At 39.6% G+C, this 24,662-nt stretch overlaps 1 protein-coding gene across 5 annotated transcripts in view; it reads left to right on the top strand.

Moving 5' to 3' along the window:
* MPHOSPH9 (M-phase phosphoprotein 9) overlaps positions 1–24,662 on the top strand; it is a 41,542-nt gene that overhangs the window by 8,848 nt on the left and 8,032 nt on the right. For all 5 annotated transcript variants that reach the window (XM_019538878.1, XM_019538876.1, XM_019538877.1 and 2 more), the window contains 12 exons: positions 1,752–2,275; positions 4,157–4,283; positions 7,480–7,570; positions 8,818–8,924; positions 10,639–10,764; positions 11,373–11,824; positions 12,781–12,939; positions 15,723–15,810; positions 16,673–16,888; positions 19,798–19,845; positions 20,613–20,677; positions 23,751–23,852. In XM_019538878.1, the coding sequence (XP_019394423.1) occupies positions 1,752–2,275; positions 4,157–4,283; positions 7,480–7,570; positions 8,818–8,924; positions 10,639–10,764; positions 11,373–11,824; positions 12,781–12,939; positions 15,723–15,810; positions 16,673–16,888; positions 19,798–19,845; positions 20,613–20,677; positions 23,751–23,852 (2,105 nt within the window). The remainder of the gene's footprint in view (positions 1–1,751; positions 2,276–4,156; positions 4,284–7,479; positions 7,571–8,817; positions 8,925–10,638; positions 10,765–11,372; positions 11,825–12,780; positions 12,940–15,722; positions 15,811–16,672; positions 16,889–19,797; positions 19,846–20,612; positions 20,678–23,750; positions 23,853–24,662) is intronic.

Here is a 24,662-nt window from a genome sequence, read left to right as displayed (position 1 = left end):
GTGACTCTGACTGGCCAGGCTCCAATTTTGGGCAGCATGTGCTTCCCCTGCATGTGCTGTTCTCCTTTATTTATTTTCTTCATGGATTTTTTGGACCCCAGGATCTCCTGGGGTCAACCCCCTCTACACCGCGCTGCTACTTTGTTGGGTGGAGAACAGCTGAATGTGCGGTATGTGGCCCCACAGACATGTCTGCAACACCGTATACCGCACGGCTGCGCTCGTTTGGACACAGCCTTAGAGTGGAAAAGTAAGAAACTTTCTTACTTTTTCTTAGTAAGAAAAATGGTCTGTTGATACCACTTGGACACCTTTGATAAAGCTACATTTCCAGACCCAGAACATTCTAATGAATTCAGATCTTTATGAAATCAAGGGACAAAGATTGTGAGTTCACGCTGCAGTTGCAGTGCAAACTGATCTTCAGCTGGTGTCACTGACGTAAAGTCTCAGTGGTGTTGTAACCGTTTCCACTCGTTGCAGGTCTGCTCCAGATAGCAGTGAGTCACACCAGCTGAATTATCCTGATATATAAAGGTTTTTGAAAATTGCCCCAAAATCTCCAAAGATTTTACAAAAATATCCAGGTACTGGGCCTGATTTCGCCCCCCAGTGTTTTGCACCTTCTGGAGTCGTTTACTGCTGGGCAACTTGGGGAGAAAGTGCTACAGAGTTAAAATAATGGTGGTGTTCCACACATTTCCCCCCAGATGGAAATGACTTCAAAAGGTAATGGGCAATGGGACAAGAAAATCGTATCTAATAAGGTTTTTCCATGTTATTTTTCCTCCCAAGAAAATCCAGTCACACAATTTTGTAGCTGTTAGGATCTAAATAACTAATGCCTGAGGACATTTTAACTGGGGGTGGGAACTGCGTCCACATGAATCTTCATGGACAGAGAGAGAGATAAAATACAAAGACAAAGTGTAATTTACAGTCCAAGTACAACAAAATCAGGCCCTAGATATTAACATGGAACATTTTAATGGCACTCTGCTCACTGAAAGTTAAATTGTGCATTAGTACCCTGCTAATTATAACAGAACTATTTAGGTGACCCAGTTATATATTGGTATTTGGCAGAATATTATAGAGAATAGGGCAGATTGCATAGAGGTGTAAACCTCTATATTAAAGGAACTACATAATAATTTCCTGTCTAAAAGGGATATTTTAAAGCAGAGAATTCAATAGTAATAATCTTAGAGAGGTACATTATTTCTATTATACTTAAAGCTGAATAGTAAATCCTCTAAAACCTGAATAATAAACCTTCCAGAACCCTCCCTATAATCTTAGACATTTATAACTTGGATATAGATTTACGTTAGACCTAAATTTAGCAAACAAGGTCTTTGTCCTCAGATGAATTGCTTGCTTATTTTTAATTATCCGTTTAAAAATATCATTTTATAGTTTAGTTAGCTGATGCTAATTCAGAAGGCCTGTTGGGTACACACATGCATGTTTTGAAATTAATAAATGTTTACTAAGCGTAGTCATTCACTGCTTCAAGTAAAGACTATTTACCACATATGAATTACTGTTATGCATCATACACGTGTATTTGTGTTATGCATGATACGTCTATATATACTGAAAACTTTTCAGTCGGGGTTATTTCATATATGTTTACCAATTTGTTAACATTTAAGTTTAATGTAAGATGCATCCAAATTGAAAGGAGTTGGTGGCGCTGTTCCCTGGTAAATACTTTAACCAATTTCTTTCTTTTTTTCTTCTTTTAGCTTGTTCAGAATGAGATATGGCGGTTATTGAAGTTACAAAACAGTAATGTTTCTTGGGATTCCAGCACCTGCAGGAGTTCTCCTGCCAAATTTACGAACAATTTTTCTTCATTAGAAAGTCAAATGGGGTTGAGGTCTGTGACCCTTCAGGAAAATGAGCCGATTATCAATCAACTTAAGTCTAATGAAGCTGAAAGTCAGCCAAAAGCATCTGCTGTGCATCAAGAGTGTTTTGCAAATAATATCTCAATGAACAGTGGCTATGGTACCCTTACTGCTTCAGAACTGAATCCCAGCAAATCCATGGACATTAAAAAGTGCATGGAATACACAGAAAAGATTTCGAAAGGACAGGGAGATGCACTAATGACACAGGGGGATGTGGCCATAGCCATCATACAAACAAAAAGAGAATGTGCCCAAAAAACTGAGGACTCTTGTCCATCACTAAAAGCCGACAATTTTGCTTTTCCTGCTGAATTTGAACATAAGTTTAATGAGGATCAATGTGGAAAAACAAACTGGTAAGTGAGCAACTTTCTAGACTTAACTATAGTGGCTCCCACCCTGTAAACACACAAAAGAAAGTTCATATATACAGGTATTCTGTTCATTAATGAAACTGCACATGTGTGTTGCACTTACTTGGCCATCAAACAATGTACCTTGAGTTGTGTATGATGTATTTTTTTAATTTTATGCCATCTGAAATGCATAATTGGTGGGACAAATGCAATAGTCTGGTTCTAATTGCAAAAGTAAGCTGAAATAGATTGCTGGCTTACAGCACCTTCTTTTATACTCTGCAGCTTTATAACTTTAGGGGGTTGTTGTCTGTCTTTATCTCACATATATGCTCCTGTTACATGCATCAGCAGCCTTCTAATGGGATGCATGCATTTTAGTATAAATTGTCAGTTGTGAATTGCAGAAAAGAAAATTTGTTCTTTGGCTGTACCTGGTAAAATTAAAGTAAAAAGGGTTGGAAGAACCCTCTGTCCTGAAAAAACTGAACTTAATGTGAATGTTTAAAATGACTTGTATGCTTGACAGTGTGTAATAGCTTTTCTCCAGTCTCTTTCAGTGGATGGGTAATGAGATAGTATGAGATTTACTGTTATCCCAGACGTGTGAGATTTACTGTTATCTCGCACCTAATGTGTGAGATCACTATTATATACTTGGTCTCCGTTATCCCTCCTTAACTGTTTTTCATTGGATTAGATGCTAGTGCCCTGGGTGTTGCTGGATGGTACCCTAGCTGCATGAGTGACTCCAGTGAAATCAGTGGGACTCTCATAGGGTAGAATACTGTTCATCACAAGGAAAAGACAGATCTGTTTGGGATTTTTAAGAAAAAACTGATTTGTCTCTTTTCATAGGAAAGGATTGGTCAGTTTTTCATTTTGGGGGGAAATAGTTAAAGTGTTTGAAATGTGTTAAAACATCCCATTTCCCTATTTTCAAAAAAAACATTTCCATGTATGGGTTTGAAACAACTTTTGTTTACAAAAATGTAGTTAATTTATAATAAAAAAGAAGGGAAAATTGTTTGAATTGATATATTCCAATTGCCCCAAACCAAGTTTTTGTTCATATTTCAGTTTGTGAAAATCTTTTATACTTGGGGCTGAGAGAATTTGCAAAACCCTAACACTTTTTTATGAAATGGGAAAATCATTTTCCTTCCAGCTCTGTCTAAGACTGCCTGGATTTTTTTTGTTTTGTTGTGTTTGTTTACCTCCCCCTGCAAGCAGTGCCGCTGATGCTGCCGGTTGCACCTGTGGGCGGGTGGCGCTCGCACTCCCCCGCCGCCTGTGGGAGCTTGCCCAGTCTCCAGGGGCACACGTTGTTCATGGGTACACTGTTTCTGTGTACTAACTCCACTTTCATTTACTGTTTTACTTCGTTTATTGTGATCTGCTGTATTCATAGATTTCATAGACATTCAGGCTGGAAGGGACCCCGGAGGATCATCGAGTCCAGGCCCCTGCTCCAGGGACAGGAAGTCAGCAGGGATCATAGGATCCCAGCAAGATAAACATCCAGATGTACTGTTTGCTTGAAATGACCAGGAGACTAATGGTTGTCCAAGAATGCGTAGTCTTTTATCCTGGCTTCTTAAAATAGTATAGAAAGTTTGGTTCTTCATGAACAGGGTCAATAACTTTCTTTCTCAGTTTCTTTTGGTAGCGCTCACAAGATTAAGAAAGCAAAAACCCAGTTTTGTGCAAGTCATAACTCACTTTTTCTCAAGAGTGCGCAAGAACAATAAGGTTTTAATCCATACTTCTTACATGGGGGTACTTAGCAAGAAATTTATTTTGGTAGGTGCTGTTTCTCCATTGTGTTGCAGTAAAGAGACTGTCTGTGGTATGTATGTATGCGTTTTCTTTCCTCTGCAGTAAATCTCTAACATCATGGGCACAAAAGCTGAAACAAAACCAATCAAAAAAACCAAATGTGGAAGAAGAAGGGCATGTGAACTCTATGCAACAAAATGAGCAAGGAAAGAAATTAACATTTGAGACTGTAAGTGATGCCCTGCTCCTGGCCAGGATGTTTCTATACAGATAAACCTATTATAGGCTTTTGGTTATCATAGCGTGTGTGCTCATGGTTAGCTTTAAGCACTTTATTAGCACATTATTTGTTCCATGACTGGTCACATGTTTAAGTTTTGAAGTATATGTCTAAGTGCCTGTTTTTCAGTGTTTACTTATCAGATCCCTGTTACTAATCAATGATATTTATCCTCAGTGGTATTTGTTTTTATTCACTGCTTGCTTGGTAGCTTTGGCCTGCACCACTGATTTTACTTATAACTGAGAAAATAATGGCCATCTCTGACAGTGTCCTAAAGAAGAAATGCTAAGTTAAAGCTAAATGTAAAGAGTTATTATTACATTCCAATTTTTGGAAGGGGTTTTGAGCTTTTTAAACATTTGTCTGCTATAGCCTCTAGTAATGTCAGACTGTCTGCAACATACCGTCCTTGGCAGTTGAAGTGCTTAGCGCTTTTTAGGAAATAAAAAGCATTTTACCATGTTGGACGCTTACGCAACGTGACTGTTCTTATTGGCCTTTTATGATAAATCACATGCCATTTTATTATAACAATGTTCTCATATAAGAACATGATATGTTGTTAAGACCCATATAGGCATAAATCAAAATAATCTACCATGAGTCCAGTTCTAGCATGAGTTACTAAAGACAAACCATCATGCTCCTTGTGGTAGAGACTGGGGGCTCTGAATTGGATGTTCAAAACCATATAGAGTAATGTATGTATTTGTGACCCTGATACTCATGCTTTTTGTTCAAAATTTAGACAGTTGCTCATTATGTTTTGATGTCTTCTGCTGTCTGCGCTGAATACGTTTAGTTTGCTGTTCTCTTCTGTAAGTTCAATCCATTTGAATGGATTTAAAAAAAAAAAGTTTCAGCTGGCATATTTTTTACTCAAATGGACCAACATTCACTATGACTATATACATGATAATCTCAGACTTATGAAGATTTAAAATGACTGTACCTATGCAAGTTGTTATTCACCCTAACAAAGTAATTTCTGCACAGCTGTTAATAACTCTACTACCCAGAAGTGGAGCTTTGTAAGACACTGTCTGCCCTCTTTCCTGCAGTCACTTCGTCTTTTGGAAGCATTCACTTGAGACCTCTTCACTTTGTTTCCTGGCTTTGAAGATCAGAACAAATAAATAAATAAAATGTTAAGAAAGGAGTAAAATACTTCTAGGAGATGTTATAGCTTTTTGCTTTCATTTTGGTTTTGGATCCCCTTTTTCACTTGGGTCCTCTGTACTTTCCTCTGAGTTCGGTTCTGCCAAGCTGCACCGTCTTTCGATAAGGCTTGCTGCCTGTGTTTGGGGCTGAGCATCAGCAGGATAGCAAAAGGGACAGGGGCCCTGTTCTTTCACTGGACTATCTGGAGGGGTAGTCCTGTATATACTGCAGGCTGGTATTTGTCCTGGGTAGGTGTACACAAGCCTTTATTAAGGATCACGTTGTTTTGTGGTTTGAGGCTTTTTCTTGGAGAAAGCCAGACAAATAGACCTCTGTAGCTGTCTATATACCAATACCCACATTTTGTATAAAATACCTTGATGATGACATTTTCTTTGATGGGTTCCAGAGGCCTCTGTCCAATGTGGAATCACTTGCAATCCCTTGCAACTAATTAGAATGCAGGGAAAAAACCCCAACATTTCTGATCCAATGTGTTCAGGTCACTTTGGAAAATAATATACAGCACATGGTTGGCCTGTGTTTTTCAAATAACCAGATGTCTTAGAACTATAGAAAAGTTGCATTTTTCATTCAAGATTGCACAAAACTAGCTTTGATTTTAAAAGACAGTGTCTGTGAGTTATTAAAATGATTGCAAACCCTATTTTGAAAAAACATCCTTGACAATTCTTACCTAGCCTATGATCCACTCTCTGGCAGAGGCCAGTACCATGTACTTTAGCTGAAGGTTCAGAAAACGTTGTTGGCTGTAAAAGGTCTACAATTAACTTTGAAACCAGCTGGGAGACATGACCAAGGCACGGAAGAGCCATTTTCCTAGGATTCTGGGAAATTCGTGGGTTGAGACGGTGGAAACTTCAATAGAATGCATTTGAATAGAACCATTTGTATTCATTTGCTCTGTTCATTCTTGCCCTGTATCTTATTGAAAAGATAGTACACCTTTCCTCTGTGGATGCCTCCTTTTTCAAATTAGGATTTCAGAAAACCGTATTAGGATGAACCTGACACCTAGTTTACTGTCCTTGTGCATTAGTGAGTGGCATTTCTTCCTTCTGGTGGGGAAGAGGAGAGAATTATGACAAATTTGATAGGTTAAATGATTTGTTGTAGTCTTCTCTGAACTATTTCTCATTCCTTTTCGGAGTGCCTGTCTATTTGTATTTGGATGGCATGGTTGCAGGGAAGTCTTAAGTGATGACAGAGGGTGGACGTAATAGGTTAGATATCAGGCAAAACTTCTTCACGGTAAGGGTAGCCAAAATTTGGAATGGGCTTCCAAGGGAGGTGGCGCTCTTCCCTACCCTGGAGGTCTTTGAGAAGGCTGGATAGGTATCTGGTGGGGTCATCTGACCCCAGCACTCTTTCCTGCCTAGGCAGGGGGTCGGAGTCGATGATCTGTTCATGTCCCTTCAACCCTAGCATCTATGAATCTATATCCGATAAAGGTAAAATGATAGACAGTATTTACCTTCCCGATTCCTGGTAGGTGGAGTTGTAACAATGGAATATAAGACATTCTAGTCTTAGAATGGGGAGAAAACTTACCAATAAATACGCTTTCCTATCTCAGTCTGTAATTGCGCCTCTTCTGGAGCAGCAAAAGTGTGGATGACTGCCAAGCTGAACAAAAGAAGACGTCACAAAAACACTTGCTTAATTTAATTGACACTTGATATCCTTCCAAACGAACCTGTGCGTGCATATGCGCACTTGAGCTTGTGTGTTTGTTTGTTGTCTGGACATAACTTTTATTGTCCCCAGTTTTGATTTGGTTGAGGAGACATAAACTGTGCTATGAGATTAAACTTGTAACTAGAGGTGTTTTTAAAAATATGTGTTTAAATGCAGATTTTGGAACTGTTGTACCCTGATTTGTTTTTTTCCTGTATTTCTTTGCCTTGCAGTTTGCTTTTTTCTCATCCATAAACCATTGTTTTTCCTTTTGGCATTTTAGATGAATCTTACTGATGCTGTTTCCCCGTCGTATGCTTTTTACCTCAGTCAGCCAAATGGAAGTCCAAGTTCCTTAACATCTGAAGCTTCAGGTATAGTTAATTAGTAGTTCATTGATTGTCAAGACTGTCTTTCCTTCTGTTTCGAATCCTCGGATTTTAAAACGTAGTGCTGGAACACATCTTTTGTTGCTTATATTAGTCGGGAATGTTTGTTTCTTGCCCTGGCAGATCGTTTAAATTTTTACCCACAATCTGATTTTGTTGTTTTTCAACTTCAAATCAGTAATGGATTTGGGTGCCAATATCTCAGTAGCTGCTAGAGTGGGATATAAATATGTTCTGTTCCAAGAATGTAAAAAAAATCCCAAGGTGGTAAAGCAGTGTTTCATAATGTACAAAGACTAAACTCTCCATGGTGGTTCAGGAACTCTCTGTGATCCAGTGATCACAGGAGTGTGGAAACCCTTGCTGTGAGCCCAAAGCATGCTTTTATACTTCTGTCCCAGCACGGGAGTAGATTGCATGAGCCCTCTTTCATCAGTCCAGTCCAGACAATCACTTCCCATATTTTGACTGGAATTCAGTGTAGATGCATGTTAGGAACAAATTGGAGGAGTGAAGTACCTTTTATGCAGATGTACTGTACCCTTTCCTCTTACTCATAGCCCACTGAGATGGAGTTCCAACTTACAGCAGCAGCACAGGATCAAGGTGTTTTAATTACCCCACTGTCTCTTCTAGTTCTGGAAGTCATTTTTAGAGTCATGATTCAAATCAAGGAGCAGGCAATTCAGAATGTGGCTAGAGCCATATGCTCATTAACATACATTTTCTTAGTTCTATTAAATTCAGTAGAATAAAGACATTTTGTGCTAGCTGATGATCTGGCCATGGAGTTTGTATATTTTTCGTTGAATTTTAGCACTCGTTTTCTGTTGCCCTCTTCTTCAGTTCTTACTCATTATTTATTCTAAGCCATCATGTACTGACGCATTATTTGAGCTGGGGGGTTATGCACAGATCATTGACTCTGTAGCATGCCCACCTTTAGAAGTGTTGTGTCCTGTGGTTTTCATTTGTGTCAGTTTTTTGGTTTGCAGCAGCAGAGTTAGGAAGTTGGACACCCTGGCTCAGTGCTAATATTTATTGCTAGAATTTCTTGATGCAAAACACTAACTGCTGCCGGCAAAGAGTTGAAGTTATTTAAGGCTAGAACCCAGTATCTAACACAGTAGTTAAATTAGCTGTCACACTAAGAAGTTGTTAACAGACTTTGTGATTTCTGTTGTGTAGAAATGAACGTTAACTTTTTTTAATGCCTCTTATTTGCTCTTTAGGGCTTACATATTGGAAACTAGATGAGAAGGAGCTATATCGCCCTTTGCCTGAGAATTTCAGGAATGAATTTTCTAATATTTTCTCCACAAAGCTGTCGTCAGATCAGGTTCATTTCTGTATTTTCTTTTAAATTCTTTTTAATAGTTCTTTTTTTTCCTGGTTGCTCCTTACGGGATAGAAAATCAGTATCTGTAGTTTACCTACTCTAGAAGTGGTCTCGTTTCTTGCGTGATGCTGTAGCTGTAGCTGTTGAAATCAGCAGAGGTTCCGGCTCATGCTTAAGTATCCTCATCTTCAGAGCACTTGCCTTTTCCCAGTCCTCGTAGGACAGTACCTGAGCCTGACATCGAGGGCATCTTGCAGTATTCCCATTCCCCAGATTTTTGAGATGCATGGGTTGAGGAGGATCTAAGTGAACCAGTTAAAAATAAGTGGTATTGATGAGCCTGACAGGTTGGAGTTGTACTTGATATAGGTTAGCTTGCAATTTTTATACATATCTTTATATTGTATGACTGCTCAAGAGTATAAAATCAACCCATCTAAAACAGGACCTGGCATAAAATAAGTAAATCAGAGACAAGTCCCAAAAAATAGCATTCTAACTTCAGTTCATAATTCAAGTTATTTTTTTAAGTCAGTAGTTCTTGGCCTTTTAAGACTCAGGGCATCCTGCAGCAGATTTGAGGCACCCCTCCATAACTTTTGTGAATTGAGTGGCACCCTGTTTTAAAAAACTAATTTATGTATTACGGCGTTTACCTCCTTGCACAGAGGCCAGGAAGTGGGGGGTGGGGGAGCAGCCAAGCAGGGATAACCTGAACCTGCCCTTGTCTGCTCATCTCCTCACATGTCCTGTTGCGCCCTTCATAGGCTCTCATGGCATTTCAAGGTGCCCTGGCCCCTTGTTTGAGAATCACAGTTTTAAATACTGTGGGTCTGCATGACTTGCTCCAGTGATTTCCAATATTGTGTTTATTCCATTAGTTTTATGTACATTTCACTGCACAAAGGGAAGAGGAGGTGGAGAGAGAGTGATTAATTCCCCATACAAACATGCTTCAGATGATCCAAACTCATTTTTATTGAGTGGTAGGCTTCCATCTGCATTGAGAAAAGTGAATTTCCTCAAGCCAAATGCCTCTTTAGCTTTTAACTTCCACTTTCAAATCCTGCTCCTTCATTATTCTCTTTTCTCAATTAGCATGTTCTAGACTTGTGGGTTGCATTAAAAATGAGAAGGCGGCAGAAATGCTGTACCTTAGCCAAATACTGTAGGGCTGAATCTTTTAGATATATATTCTTTCTTTTGAAGGAGGAACAATGGAAATAATTTTTAATTAGACTTCACCCATTCGTCACTCCTTTTGTAGGTTTGGATGGAAAGTAATCGTCTTTTAACTGGGTATAACTTAGAACAATAAAATAAAGTTATCATCTGCTTCCTGGGCAGGCAAGATTTTTTGAGTAGATGTGATCTCTTTCATTAGATCAACTGAGTAGTTGGAAAAAAGTTCTTAGCAAGCTTTCAGGTGCAATCAGCCTTCTTCAGGCATAGGGAGTCTCTGTTGTTCTGAGACTCCAAGGAATCTGCTTCCTGTCTTTTTTAAGATTTTAAGACAGTTTATAGGAGAGAGGCTGATATTTTACTAAAAGCTTTTCTGAGTGTATTGAAGGCTTACTGTTTCTACCTGGGCTTATTGAGTAAACTTTTCCCAATGTTTCTGTTTTACATTCAGTTAATCAGATAAAAATTAACTACCTACTCTGAGTGCTTTTTCAAGGAAAAAAATCTTAGCAGTATTGTTTCTCTGTTTAAGTTGTCTTCTGGTGAAGAAATGAAGCCATCATCATTGAAGGATATTTATCATAAAAAGCAAAGGGAAAATAAGCAGCTTCCAGAATGGAATCAAATCTCTCCTTCTCAACCGAGTCACCCGCCAGAGGTAACGCTTATTTCCATAAAGGTTTTATTTTGTGGTTTGAGTACAAAAACTTGGCAAATTGTCAGGTTTCAGTCTGGTGGTACTCTTTTTGTCCACAAACCAATGTCTACCCATCACAACACAAAACAGTCTTTGTTATATTACTTATATTCTTATACTATACCTATCTCCATGGTATCTGTGTCCCTTTTTTTGTTTAAATCATCAAATAAGTGTTCAGGTATTGTATACACTTATTTTGGTTTGGATGTCCTATAGATGTGGGCAGACACGTTTGCCTTCATTTACATTTGGCTTTTATTTGAAAGGTTTTGTTCACAACTGCAGGGATTTTTTTCACTTAAAAAGGCAAAACACTCAGGCCCACAATTTGCAAACACTAGGAAAGAGTACCAGCTCACCAAACTACTGAAGATCTACCCAATTCTACCTCTGATTTTTTGCTACCAATTAACTATTGTGATCCTTCTTGTGGTAGTTCTGTAATCAGTGTATATATTTCTGCCTTAATTTCTGTTAAACCTTGTATATGTTATGGCTTGAATGATTCTTCAAGCGTAAAACGAAATGTTAAGTCATAGTTTATTGGTGTTTAATTTATTTTGTAGGTTTTAACACTGGACCCCACACTGCACATGAGATCAGGTCAGCATAATCCAGAACATTGTTTTTTCAGTACCTCTGAAGAGAAGACTCCTTTTTCCCCGGACTCTATGGCAGATCCCACTTTCTCCAGTCATTCTGACACAGACTCGTTTTCACATGCAAGTAATATAACTTCACCTCAATTAGAAGGTTCCCCAAAATATCCTTCTATCACTGAAGCCATCCATCTGGATCCCTGGAAAAATCATGGCTTCCAAAATGAAACCAAGACCACCTGTTCTTTTCCCATGGCATATGCTAATGCTGGTAATATTTTAATCAACACCAAGGATGAAGAAAGTTTAACTTTAACTCCATCTTCAATTACCCAGTCACAATTTCCATGTCCTGACAACAGTTTACCAGAATATAGTGTTTCAGTGGCATCCTTTGAAGAGCCTGTGGTGTTGTCAAAGTAAGCGTTTTTGAAGTTTTAGTATTATGTAGATAGTAAACTCTGTCATTTTTGTAAAAGTGAAATTAAAAAATACAAAAAGTAGCAGAATGGGAAGGAGCTGCATTGGTTCAAAGCTGCTGGCTGTCACATAACGAAGTCTTGTCTTGGGCAATACATATCTATGCACAGCCTGTGTAAGATAATGATCATTATCCCCGTTTTACAGGTGAGGGAAAACTGAGGCTGAGAGAGCTGAAGGGATTTGCAGAACACCGCACTATATGGATATACCTTTATCCATACACATTGTTAAGTGACTTGCATAGGAGATAAAATAACATCTTCTGTCTCTGTGTCTCTATTGTTACCACTTATAAAATGGGGATGAAATTATTACAGATTTCACAAGATAAATGCGAAAATTAATTAATATGTAGAAACCATTTCAAAGAGCTAAAATGTTTAAGGTTTCTTACTTGGTGTCCATTGATAGGAATAGTAAAGAATCACAATGCCTAGGACAGGTACCTGGGACAGCATTATTTGGTTGAGGCTCTCCTGATTTCCACAGAGGCCATCAGATACAATCTATGCTAAGTGTGGAGGTCTACAAAGGAATCGTGCTTTGGAGTTTGCTCCTGTGTTTTTTTTGTTTCCTATTTTTATTTTGAATTCAGATCTTCTGCTGCAATGCATATTTCTGGAGAGGAAAGGTGGGGCAGGAGGGTGAAATGTATTCCACTGTATCTATATTCAGGACCTAGCTGCATAATTTTTGCTCCATTTGAACCAATGGAAGCATAAATCTGAGTGTGACCAAAAATCAGTTTAATGAGAGAAATGTATGTAGTAATAAATATGGTAATGATGACTTAAATGTTAGGGATTCAGTAGTTGATAGTGTGGACTGAAGAGAGCTTTGGACACAGAAGGGCAGAAAAACATTAATTTTTGTTTTTAACTTTATAAAACAGGATTAGGCAGAACTTGAGGGAAAAACATGCCCGACATATAGCTGATCTACGAGCTTATTATGACTCAGAGATCCATAGTTTAAAACAGCAACTAGAGGCGAGTCATAAAACTGCTTCATCTGAAGATTTGAAGAAAATCAATCAAAATCTTGTTGATAGGTAATACTTGTCTTTGTGACTGTGTTTGTGTGTGGTGTGTGTGTAACGTTTGTTTCCTCTTGTTAAACAATTATTAGTTGTTTCAGAAATGTTACTTGATCCTCTTCGGTTGCCAAGGCTTTATAGACTGATAATGTTGATACTTAATGTTAAACAAAAATCATTAGCTCTTTTAACGTCATGCAGCATGATTGTAAAATTTATGGGATACTGGGAGGAAGATGGGACTGGTAAGGAGAAGACATTGAGACAAGGAGCTGGGGTGAGAAGGAGACTGGAAGCAGTTCGAGGTAGGTAAATATAGCAGATTAGACACAGAAGTGGGGAAAAGGGACTGGGACCATCTGCTGAGGACACTGATGGTATGGACAGAGAGAAACTGAAAAGGGGGGGAGTGCTGCGCCTGAGCCCAGAGGAGGAGACAGCACTGCCTGGACAAGGCAACAGGGACTCGGGAAAGCTTGAGGGTTGGAGATCAGGACTGATTGGTGAGGAGATTGGGATAAGGAAGCATAAGTAAAGAGATGATCTGAAGGGAACAGGGCAGATGTGGGGGGCTGACTTTAGGAGTGGCAGAAAGGTTTGTGCCCACTAGCAGTCTGCCTGTCAAAACTAGAAGGGAGCACAAGATTCCAGCTGTCAGCAGATGCCTTAGAAACCCACAGACAGAGTGTGCACACCTACACAAGATGCTAAATGTGCAGTAGACTAATTCTACTGCACATTAGCATATCATGGCAAAAGTTGTGCTATTGCTTTAATGCACAATAGAATTAGTCTACTGAGCATTAGCATCACTAAAAAGGCAAGCACTGGTGCTACTGTGTACTCACAGTAGCACCGGTTACTGCGCATTCAGTTAGTAGCTGTTATTACAGGAGCCAGCCTACCATTGCTACCACTGATTTGTTAGCACAAGTGGAAGAGAGCTATGTGGGTGACTATGGCTGGTGTCAGTATGATGGAGGTGGCTATTCCATTTCTTTTTTTAAAAAAGCTACAATTTTACTCATAACAACAACAGTAAAAGGATTTCATTGAGGTTGCAAAATCAAGTGCTCCGAAGTTGGGAACTGCCACAATGAAGATTGCCAGTGAAAGGCCATTAAGGCCTTTTGTGGGAATGCATTGGACAGAGGCTTGAGTTAGACAATTGCATGCTATTTTTTCTGTAGGTACCAACCTCAGTCTAGACACTGAATGAATTTGTTCTGGGGAGGTGTCAATAAAAGAAGTTATGGTCTGTTGGCCTCCTGTCTCACTTATTAGAGGTGACTGGCAAATTGCAGGGAGAAAGAAGTTGTTCTCATAATTAAGGCAGTTGGAGGCTGCCTTGATGTATTGGATTTTTGCCCCTGCCTCAGCCATCCAATTTCTAAGGCAATGGGGTCAGCAGGTATGCTGCAAATTAGCCTTGAACCCTCCCTTAGTGGCTGTCCAATTTCCTTCCTCTTTCCAATCTGCAGCTCTTCTTTCTGCTCCCTACTCTGTGCTCCCTGCCTGGTAGGTTGCTCTGCTTCCTGCCCTGTTTGCTACTGTGCTGTCCATCCCCTCCTTGATCTCTGTTCTCAGCGGTGCTGGACAAGTCCCTTTCCACAGGCAGTCACTAACTCTGTTTCTCATTTTCTTTGTGAGCAACTTGAAACCTTGAAACTTGATTTGCCAAAGTACTTGTCACTCACAGTTGTGTCTGAAATCATACATTTAAAAAATAAATGGAAATTTTAGACCTTATATCTGTGCTTCAGTTCCCAGAATCACCACTCTGCCACCTCCCAGGCAGGTTGAGTAGTTTTTGTGAAGTCCTATATATTATACTGTTGTGTATCATAGAACAGCTTATAAGAAAATGAATAATTCAGTTGTCAGAGTAGTATTTGAAAAGCAGACTGTAAATAAGGCTTGAAATATTCAAGAGCTGCTTGTTAACTGGGCACAGTCCATTCTGTGCACTGAATAAGGCCAGGGGCCATTTGGAAATAGAAGAGTTTGTGATCATGTAATTAAAAGCTGTATCATAATACATTGGGAGCCTTAATTCTGACTTCCTCACTTCTCAGTATTTGACTTTGCAACCTTAATGTTCTTACCGCATTTGTCTTGTTTGTTCATTTAGGGGGGATGTAATAAATTTGTGGCCAGCTACCAAGCAGGCTTATCTTTAATTATCACAACTAATACTTACAGCCTTATCCTTTAATTTTGTAATTCTGTCAAATATGACAAGATAATAGTTTCAGATGAGTCTGTTCTTTGACTCAGAAACATTTCACTGCTGCAGGAAGTGGTGTTTTGATTCAGTGGGTGGCAATCTTCCTTTTGAGTCAATATTGAAAGAGTGACCCAGCATCTTATTAGAGCACACTGGCTTTCTGGTGGTACTGCCTTTGCATGAGAATAAACCTGAGGTAATTGGTGATTATTACAAATTCCATAGCCTTTTTCATATAAGATGTAGTGTCAGTTCTGCAGTCCTGGCTGAACTCCATCTTGGCTAATTACACTTTGCCTACTTCAATTCTCCCAGACATTCAGTTGCACAATAGAGTGTTCCTCACTTTCTGTTCCAAACTATTGTATTCCAGTGGTGTACGATGACAGATGTGTTCATTTACTGAGATAAGTGCTTTCCAGGGTAAAGGAATGGATTCCTGTGAAATAGTTGCATTTAGAACATGCTTTGAAATCTTTTGGGGCAAACGATGTTAAACCCAGAAAACCATTATTTGTTAATTTCAAATTAAAATGTTTTTATTATCTGAACTTGATTATTTTTAACATAGGTGTGACCAGCTAGATGCAGCTTTGAATGAAGCTAGTGCCCGTATGAGAGCCCTTGAAAATAAGAACAATATGCTAGAAAAGCAAGTGGTAAGTGTCACTGGTGATATAGATTAAAGTTATGTATTAAGTGAATAGATGGCCGAGTGCAACTGTTGCTTGTTATTCTAATCTGTGTATTTATATTTTTCTCTCTATTCTCTTGTCACTCCCTGCCTAGTGCATTATGTGTACAAGTGTGACCCTCTTGTCACACTTGCGTTTTACAAGTGTGACCCTCCTGCCTCTGATTCTTAAGCTTTCTGCTTGGGTGTTTTGGATGAGAACCTCCATCTTTGTAACTTTTTACTATTTTATTATTTGTAGATGGTCTCTCCCCCCTCTCCTCCACTCCTTTTTCCTCATTTTAGTAAAGACTAAACAAAGTTCAGCAGAAAAATATGAAAGAGATGGGCTTCTGATTTCTCTCCAAAAATGGGAGAAAGGAGAAAAAAAATAAGTCTAGTTACTTCCTGTTTAGCTCCGTCTTGCATGGGTGGGGAGTAAGGCAAATTCATGTGCAGTGAGGCACAAAATGCTGTTGCTGTCCTCCTCTCATTTGCAGAGGCCTGCCCATCTGGGGCAAAATACACGTATCCTCCAACCATGACCTCCAGATTTCCTGCTGGGCTTTAGTCATGTCTTTCCTTACTGTGGAGCAAGCTGGTTCCTCACTAAAGACTGTGAAATAGTTTTTCCAGATGGAAATGGATGTTTGACTCTTAGTTTTAGTCTGGTGTGGTGCAGTGCAGAGAGGAGCTTTTATGTGTGGTGTTGTTTTTCTGGTTTGTGTAAATAGATTTATTTACTTCTGTTTCCTATTCTAGTATGGTTTTAGATTACTCTGGAATATTTGAGACAAAAGTTTATTATGAAAATGTTTGAATAAGTACTGTTTTATTTCCTCATGCAGACAGACTGGAGAGAACGCTTTTATGCAGCCAGCAATACTTCCAAAGTTTTGCAAGAACGTGTTGAAGAAATGCGCACAAGTAATAAAGATAAGGATAATACCATCAGCCGACTGAAATCTAGGCTTAAAGATCTTGAAGAAGCATTTGAAAAGGCTTACAAGCTATCAGACAATAAAGATACTAGGTTAAAGGAAGAAAATAAAATGTTTCAAGATGTAAGTGAGAAAATCATCAGTAACAGTCTGATCTGTACTTGTGGTGGATGCTTGGAGTAGAGTGCTCAAAATTAATTACAGCAGACCCTTAAGTGGTCACTCTCAAGGTCTGTCTCTCCGTCGTGCTCAGAGCAGTCAGGCAGGACACTAACGGCAGCTTTTCTGGCTTTGGCATTTGCGAGTGGGAGTAGGTGGGTGGGTCGGGTGGGTATGAGAAATCCTCACTCTGAGAGACCCGGGGGTTTGGTATCAACAAGCTCCAAATGAGGGACCCAAAAGATACAGTTGCTTGGTGCATGTAGTTAAATGTGGAACAAGAAAGACCAGAAACCTAATGGATATTTTTAAAGCAGTTTCCTAATGTAGGAAGTTGTCTGCTTGACATTAGTGCTGGTTTAACTGCATCCTATTTTAACTGCATGTACTGAAAGGAAAGAACATTTTTAATAGCTCATCTTGGGTATTTTATTACTTTTTAAACCACAAGTTTACTTTACTTTCATAAGCATTAGAAAGAAATAAAATATTATTTATATCTTTCAAATCCAGATGGCTAGCTAGGTGGTGTTTTGCAACAGCAGGGAGACAGATTTTTAAAGATTCTGCCTACTCAGTTTCTTTTTTGTCTCCAGCAGTTAAATCTTTGTGGTATCTTAGCTCACCATCTGTGTGTCTAGAAAGGTAACATTTTCTGAACTAATTTTAGAACTAGCGTCTTATTTTTTTTACTTCACTGATGGACCGAAACGCTCTTTTTTAACTTGTAGCTTTCAGATTTTGTTTTATTGCAGACCAGTTTAAGAGCCTCATGGTTTTTAGTTCCTTACCGTTAGTTTACACTCTGGCAGAATAGATATTAGTGCAGAAAAATGTATTAAATGTTTCAACTTCATTTTTAGGGTGGCATTTTCAAAGTGCTCAGTGTTGGCCAGAATCGTTCCTTTAAAGTCAGTGGGGAATTTTACCATTCACTTTAGTGTGCGTAGAGCTAAGTTAGTGTTGAGTACACTTGAAACTTCTACTTAAACTTTGTAAGGTTTTTTTTCCCTTTAACTTTTTTTTCCAATTGCTTTCTTGCCATGTCTCCATTCTGGAAGAAAGCTTTAATAACTTGTATTTTTAATACAATTCATTTTATAAGACTCAAATGTACTTTAAGCAAGTTTGTGCTTGAGCATAGAAATGTTATGAGCCAGCAAACTGTTATCATCATCCATGCAACCAGAAAAGGGACACAGTTTTTTTAGAAATAAAAATGTGACTTTATGGGCTTATCCACAATGCTCTCTGTTTTCTTCAAATATTTAAGAATATCTATATCATTGGGAATTAGAATTAAAAATGTGGATTTGAAGCTAAAACAGCTATCGGCAGTAAAAAGGACTAATTCCTACATAGATGGAATTGTTTTAGGCAAGAGACATGACTTTGTAAGAAATGTCATTTCTTTTACATTACCCAATAGCACTCTTCTAGGGTAAAATTCAGGTCGTGGCCTCTGTAATTAAGCCTCAGGTAGGTAAAGCACTTCTGCAGAAGCTTAATTGTTTTGCTGAATATGGATCTAAAAGTGGAACTATGCCTTAAATATTGTGGACATCCCTGACATGTGTCCTGTTGAGTGGTGACTTTTTACCTACCCCTTATGAACTAGGAGACCCATATTAAATATTTCTCTTATGATTTTGGCCCTGATTTTGCTAATTTACTCTGCTCTTGCAGACTCCTCTGCTCATGTATAGCAGCACTGATTTTAATGCAGCTGCATTGGTGGGCAGGGGTCCTTCTATGTAAGGCACATTGCAGGGTGAAGGCCAGCATTGGAAAATGGTTTTTACTTTGTAAAAAGGACCTATGTTGAGTCCCTGCAAACCCTTATTTGCATTGTTTAGTTTAGAATATGAGTCTTCAGGACCTAGATCATAACTTTGTCCATATCCAGATGTTCAGGTTATATCAAGAAGACTTCACTTTCACTAGTAAAATAAGACACTTTCTACGTTGCAGACTCTCCAGGGAGAGAGTGTGTGGGAGAGAGTTTTCCAGTAGCTATTAGAATTTAATTAAAAGTATTTATAAAAAGTAATTTTGGACCCTAAAAGATCTGACAGTGTCTCTTCAGATTTTTGCCCCATTAAACTATTCATCAGTTTCAGAAATTTTTACATGTAAATCTTAACAGAGAAGATTGTCCCCTGCCCTGCATGTTGGTACGAGCAGGGGGCATGTGGTACATCCTGATTTCCAGGTGTACCATCTGGCTTGTCCTAGTGTGAAAGGCAGAGCAGCCTCATGCCTCTGCTTAAGAGTCCTGTGCTGGTGGGTAGGCATGGTGGAGCCTTAGCTTTATCCCTTCACTGTGCCATTTAGCACTACTTTGCAGGCCCAGAGGGTGATATCATCTGCTCTTGGCATAGACTGATTTATGTAATAAACCCTGGAGCCAGTGGGAACTAGGGAGAAAACTTTTATGGGTATGTCTGCATAGCAGAGTCTCCAGGGACCCTGGGGAACTTGTACTGTAAAATGTTGATTATCTGGAATATTTAGTGTCACCATCATTCTGGGTAATCTGTTTCTTCTGGGAATCTGTGCTGCTGCTTGAGTAGGCCCAGGGTGGCCTGGGGTTGCTTAATCAGGTATAGCAACCGGGTCCCACAGGGCTCCCTGACAGCTTATCACTGGGCAGGCTGTCAGGGAGCCCGGCACTCTCTGAATGAGTCAGAAGAAAAGGGGTAAAATTAGGGGAGGGGGGACTTTCCATTAATTGTTGTTCAACTGCCAGATAATTGATGGACTGCCATACTCTGGCTGCTAGCACTTGCCAAATACAATGTTGCTACATTTTCACTCCTATTGTTATCCACATTAGCTTGATTGCTTCTGGGTTTTATTTTGTTTGCTTTTAGCTTCTTGGAGAATATGAATCCCTTGGAAAAGAACATGAAAGAGTAAAGGTAGGTGATCATTGATGAATCGTATTCTTATATTCCTGTTTTAAGTAAAATCCTTGGGTGTTTACACACATGCTTTGGGAATTGTGTGGGGGCGGGAGAGCCAATCTGATTAAAGCACCTGGAGTGTCTCGTGTATTAGTGTCACCCATGTTTCAAAATGGTGATGGGGATGTTTTATCTAAAGTTCGTTGAACAAGTTTTAGGTAAAACACCCCTGTCACCATTCTGAAGTGCGGGACGCTAATACATGTGATGCGGGAGGCTGCTGGAGCGTGGTAATTACCGTGTTTGTCAGAGCGTGTATAATTACGGTGTCAGAGCAGCTTCCCTGCTTGTGTATAGGCACCTCTTCTGTTATACAGGTCTGTAAGTAGTGACTGTATGGGAATGTCCAGGTATCCCAACTATGAGTGAAGGGGACCAGCTCCAGGTAAGGAAAGGTTCCAGTATTGGGTTTGTTATATGCTACAGAAATTCATATGAATTGACCATTCAAGTATGTAGAAAAGGATAACAGGGATAAAATTATCCTTTAACATAGAGGTTAATTAAAGTGCCTTGGAGAAAGAAAGTGTTATTGTTCTTTATGATTCAAATCAGAACCATCAAGGATAATGGAAATCTAGCTAAAGTCTGTTAACTTTTAATGTAACTTTCAGAGAAGAAGGGATACACATTGTAATTCTTCATGATAGATGCAGCATTAGTCATTTTTCCCTTATATGGTGATACAGATTCTGCACTAGTTGTTTTTTCCTATTTTACAGGATACATTAAATGCAACTGAAAACAGATTGCTTGATGCAAACACCCAGATTTCTGATTTGAAAAGGTAAAATGTGATATCGGCTTAGTATTATTTGAATAACGTAAATCTAGGTTACAATGCAGCTAATGTTTAATCCTAGATAATGAACGTTATTGGCGCTCTTTAGAACCAATTTGTAGAGTTGCAATTTGAAAGAATTAATGGAGCCCTTTATACAGAGATTGAATTTTCATAGTACTTTTTTCATAAATTTTAAGAGCCTAATTATTTTACAGCATTTTATATTATTTTTCTTTCCTGATTAGGGTCCCTTTTACAGAATGGAATGGATGGGTTCCTTCTCCTGTCTCTTTTGTCACTCCATTAGTTCTGTCACTCTATTGATCAGGCTTTTTTTGCTACAGTAGCTCCTCAAGGTCCCTTATCTTCAGCTAACTAGTCTTTGTTCTGGTTTCAGGAGCAAGGATGCTGGCAGTAATTTGCTAGTCAAGATTGTGGCATGAGTGAAGGACAGGAAAGTGTTTAATTTCTAAAGCGGGAATAAGATCTCCTATGACTGTCCTTCCTGCTGCCTGGGACCTCTCTTTTGGCTGGGAGAGAGGAATCTACTGAGTTTACATTTTCTGGGTAGAATGAGGCAGGATATACTACCACCAAAGGATATAGGACAGTGGCTGAAAACTGGCCAGTAATGAAGCTGTGGGACTGCTACAAGTCTTCAGATCTTGTATTTCTCAAGCACTGCCTTCCAGGAATGCCAAACAGCATGTTCAGAGTTGGGGAGAGTGGACATTTCTCCATGTTGGGGAGGCTCCTAGCATAGGCCACACACCCATCTCCCCGAGAGCTGACCTCCGATGTGAGATGGCTCACTCTGGCCCTGAACACCTTTTTACTGGGGCAGTTTTCATCCACTTTCTAAACCACTATAAATTACAACAGGATCCAGAAGAGAGAAACATGCAGCTATTTCCAGGGTCGCTGCATTTAGTAGTTTGCTGTATTACTGTGCTTCACCACTAGGTAGAAGAGGAGCAAACGGCTGTCTTGGTGTAAGCTATAGACACAACACCTATGCTAGACCAACTTATCCTACTGTAGCTTTACCCCTGATTTTTCCTAGCCAGATTCAAATAAGTTACAGCAGTGAAGGGCTTTATAGCCTGTCTTTGCAGACTGATTACACTGAGGAACTGTTGTAATGTGTCCATGTCCAGAGTTTCTCTATCATGAGTATCTGCTGTCAGCCCTTACCTCCTTATCTTCTTGTGGGCACATAGATTTTCAGAACTCAGGAAGACCTGGAGAGGAGGGAAAATTCAAGTTCCTCAGTGAAGATTTTTGTTTGTTGTATCATATTGCTACTTCTCAGATATTGGCCCCCTGTTTCATCCCATAGTCTGGTTTAGATTTCATTGCTACCAAGTCTTGCTAGATCAAGCCTTCTTGGTTAATTGACCAAGAAAAAACTCAGGAGCTGTTTGGATTTTGACATGACCCTTTTATAATTTGCACAATTCATATGATTTTAGAGAAACAACATTCTGATCCACAACAAACTTACAGGCTCAGTGGTGCTATGCTAGCTAGCACCATGTCTGAAAGGGACCTGGGGGTCATAATTGACCATAAAATGAATGAGCCACCAGTGTGATACTACAGTTAGCAGAGTGAATGATGCACTGGCTGATGCATGTCAGTGTATCTCAGGCAAAGCTAAGGAAATTATTCTCCCACTCTACTCAGCATTGGTGAGGCTGCAGCTGGAGTACTGCGTCCAGTTCTGGGAGCCACACTTCAAGAAGGATGTGGAGAAGCTTGAGAGAGCCCAGAGAAGAGCCACTTGTATGATGAGAGGCCTGAAGAGCAAGCCATACAAGGAAAAGCTGACAGATATGGGACTGTCCAGCTTAGAAAAGAGAAGACTTCGGGGAGATTTGGTGGCAGCTTACAAATATATCAGGGGCTAGGCCAACAACTATTCACCAAAGCAGCCCAGGGTTAAAACCAGGAGCAAGCATCATAAACTCCTAGAAGAAGGTTTCAGACTGGATATAAGAAAAAACTTCTTCACGGTTCATGTGAGCAGACTCTGGAATAGACTCCCAGCAGGAGTGGTGCAGGCACCTCCCCTGGAGATCTTCAAAAGGAGACTAGACACACACCTTGCTGGGGTTATTTGACAGCAGCACTCGTTCCTGCCCAGAGCAGGGGGCTGGACCCGATGATCTCATGAGGTCCCTTCCAGCCCTACACTTCTGTGATTCACTTTGTTTTAGATCCAAAGAAGTCCAGATCCTGTTTAGGTTTCCAGTTTACTCCTCTATTGAGAAAGTATAGTTTATGAATGGCCTTAGAGTGAGACTTCCAGCTGAAAGGCTGTTGAAAAGCTGAGTGACCTTCTCTATACAGCTGTTGTAGGCAGTGCAACGATGAAGGGGTTGTATTTGATTGGAGCAGTTAAGGGAAATTCAGTCCAGTATTCCTCTTGCCCTGTCTGTTTCTCCCATCTGGTTCTAAAGATAGACCCTTCCAGCTTGGGGAACTTAGCTGGAAAAGAATATTTTGTTTTTCTATATGAAAACTGTTTCTATGAAGGGACCCCCAGCTGTTGTTTTAAATCTGATAAGGCGTTATGAGCATGTTTGGAAAGGGCTGGTTAACTGAAGAAGTGGGGAGAAAACTTTGTGTGAAAGAAGAGAGCGTTATGACATGAAAAACCTGAGCAGCAGATTGCTTGAATTACTGGAGCGACATGTGAGGAGATGCTCTATATTAATTCCAGAGTAGGGAACTATTTACAAAATGGACCCTTTTATGGAGGAAAAAAAACTCCCCAAAGAGTTCTGTATCATCCAGATAGAGTCCAGGTTATCTCAGGAGTGTTTTAAATGGCTTTAGACTCGAACTAGGCCCCAGAAACGTCTCCCGCTTACCTTCCTCCTCCCCTCACCAACATGCCAGTTATTACTTATTTGAACATGGAACTCCACATTATATGTATATTGGTTATCCTCCTTCCAGTATTTACACACCAGAACAAAATATTTATGTTAATATTGTTTAAGATGTAATAGATTTTTTAAAAACTTTTCAGAAATCTCTTTGTAACATATCTCCCTTACTTCTTCATTAGAACAATTTCAAAACTAGAAGTTCAGCTCATGCAGGTAGAGCATGAAAACATGCTGAAATTCCGCCATATTACTGAAAGTCATTTAAGAACATCCCGTGTCAAGTAAGTGAATGTCCCGTCATTGTTAGGAAGTGGGTGATGTGTTCTGTTGTGCTGCGGGATTACTTAAATGAGTAGGAGTTGACTTGCTGAGTAAGGATTGCAGGGGTGGAGATGTAGAAGCTGATGGCATAATTGGCCTGTAAAGTTCTACATAATTGAGCCTTTATGTTTGAGTCAGGAGGGTGCTTATGATGCACAATTAAAAAAAATGAAAACAAGTGTCTTGAGAATAATAGAAAAATTAAGTTTGAATGTGCAGTCTATTAGAGGGAAACATAGATCCTCCTCTGATATGTTAAGGGTGCTTTAAAGGTATCTTTATCCAAAATGTATCTGTTTCAATTGATCATTGATTCTGAGGTGCACTGAAGGTTAGTCTAAGATGGACATTATGCAGATTATGAGATGGAAACACTTTTGACAACTTAACATGATCCTGAACTATAAGTAGTTTTTTACTAGTCACCTAAGAAATGTATGAATTAAGATATGACGGGTTATTTCTCTTGAGAACTATTTTATTGGTTAGAAGATGGGAACCCTCAAAAACAGGAAAAAAAGAAAGGCTTAAATATTATGGGTTGAGGTGCCATATTGGATACCAATATGAGGAAAATTGAGAGCACCAGCAGTCGGCTTTTTTTGGCTGATGTGGCTGATAAATGCCATGTGCATGCGCACAGCTGCAGCGCAGCATGCAGGTGGCCAGGAATGCAGCCCGGCAGCATGGAGAGCAGCCGGGTCCAGCTGGTAAGCCTGTGAGGGAAGGGGTGTGGGGGTGCAGATCAAGGCCCCTGTGGTAAGGGAGGG

Source organism: Crocodylus porosus, unplaced genomic scaffold (genome assembly GCF_001723895.1).
Source record: "Crocodylus porosus isolate Cpor-Errol unplaced genomic scaffold, CroPor_comp1, whole genome shotgun sequence".
Taxonomy (NCBI): domain Eukaryota; kingdom Metazoa; phylum Chordata; order Crocodylia; family Crocodylidae; genus Crocodylus; species Crocodylus porosus.
The sequence above is the reverse complement of the archived record's forward strand: the minus strand, read 5'-3'. Positions and strand labels throughout refer to the sequence as shown.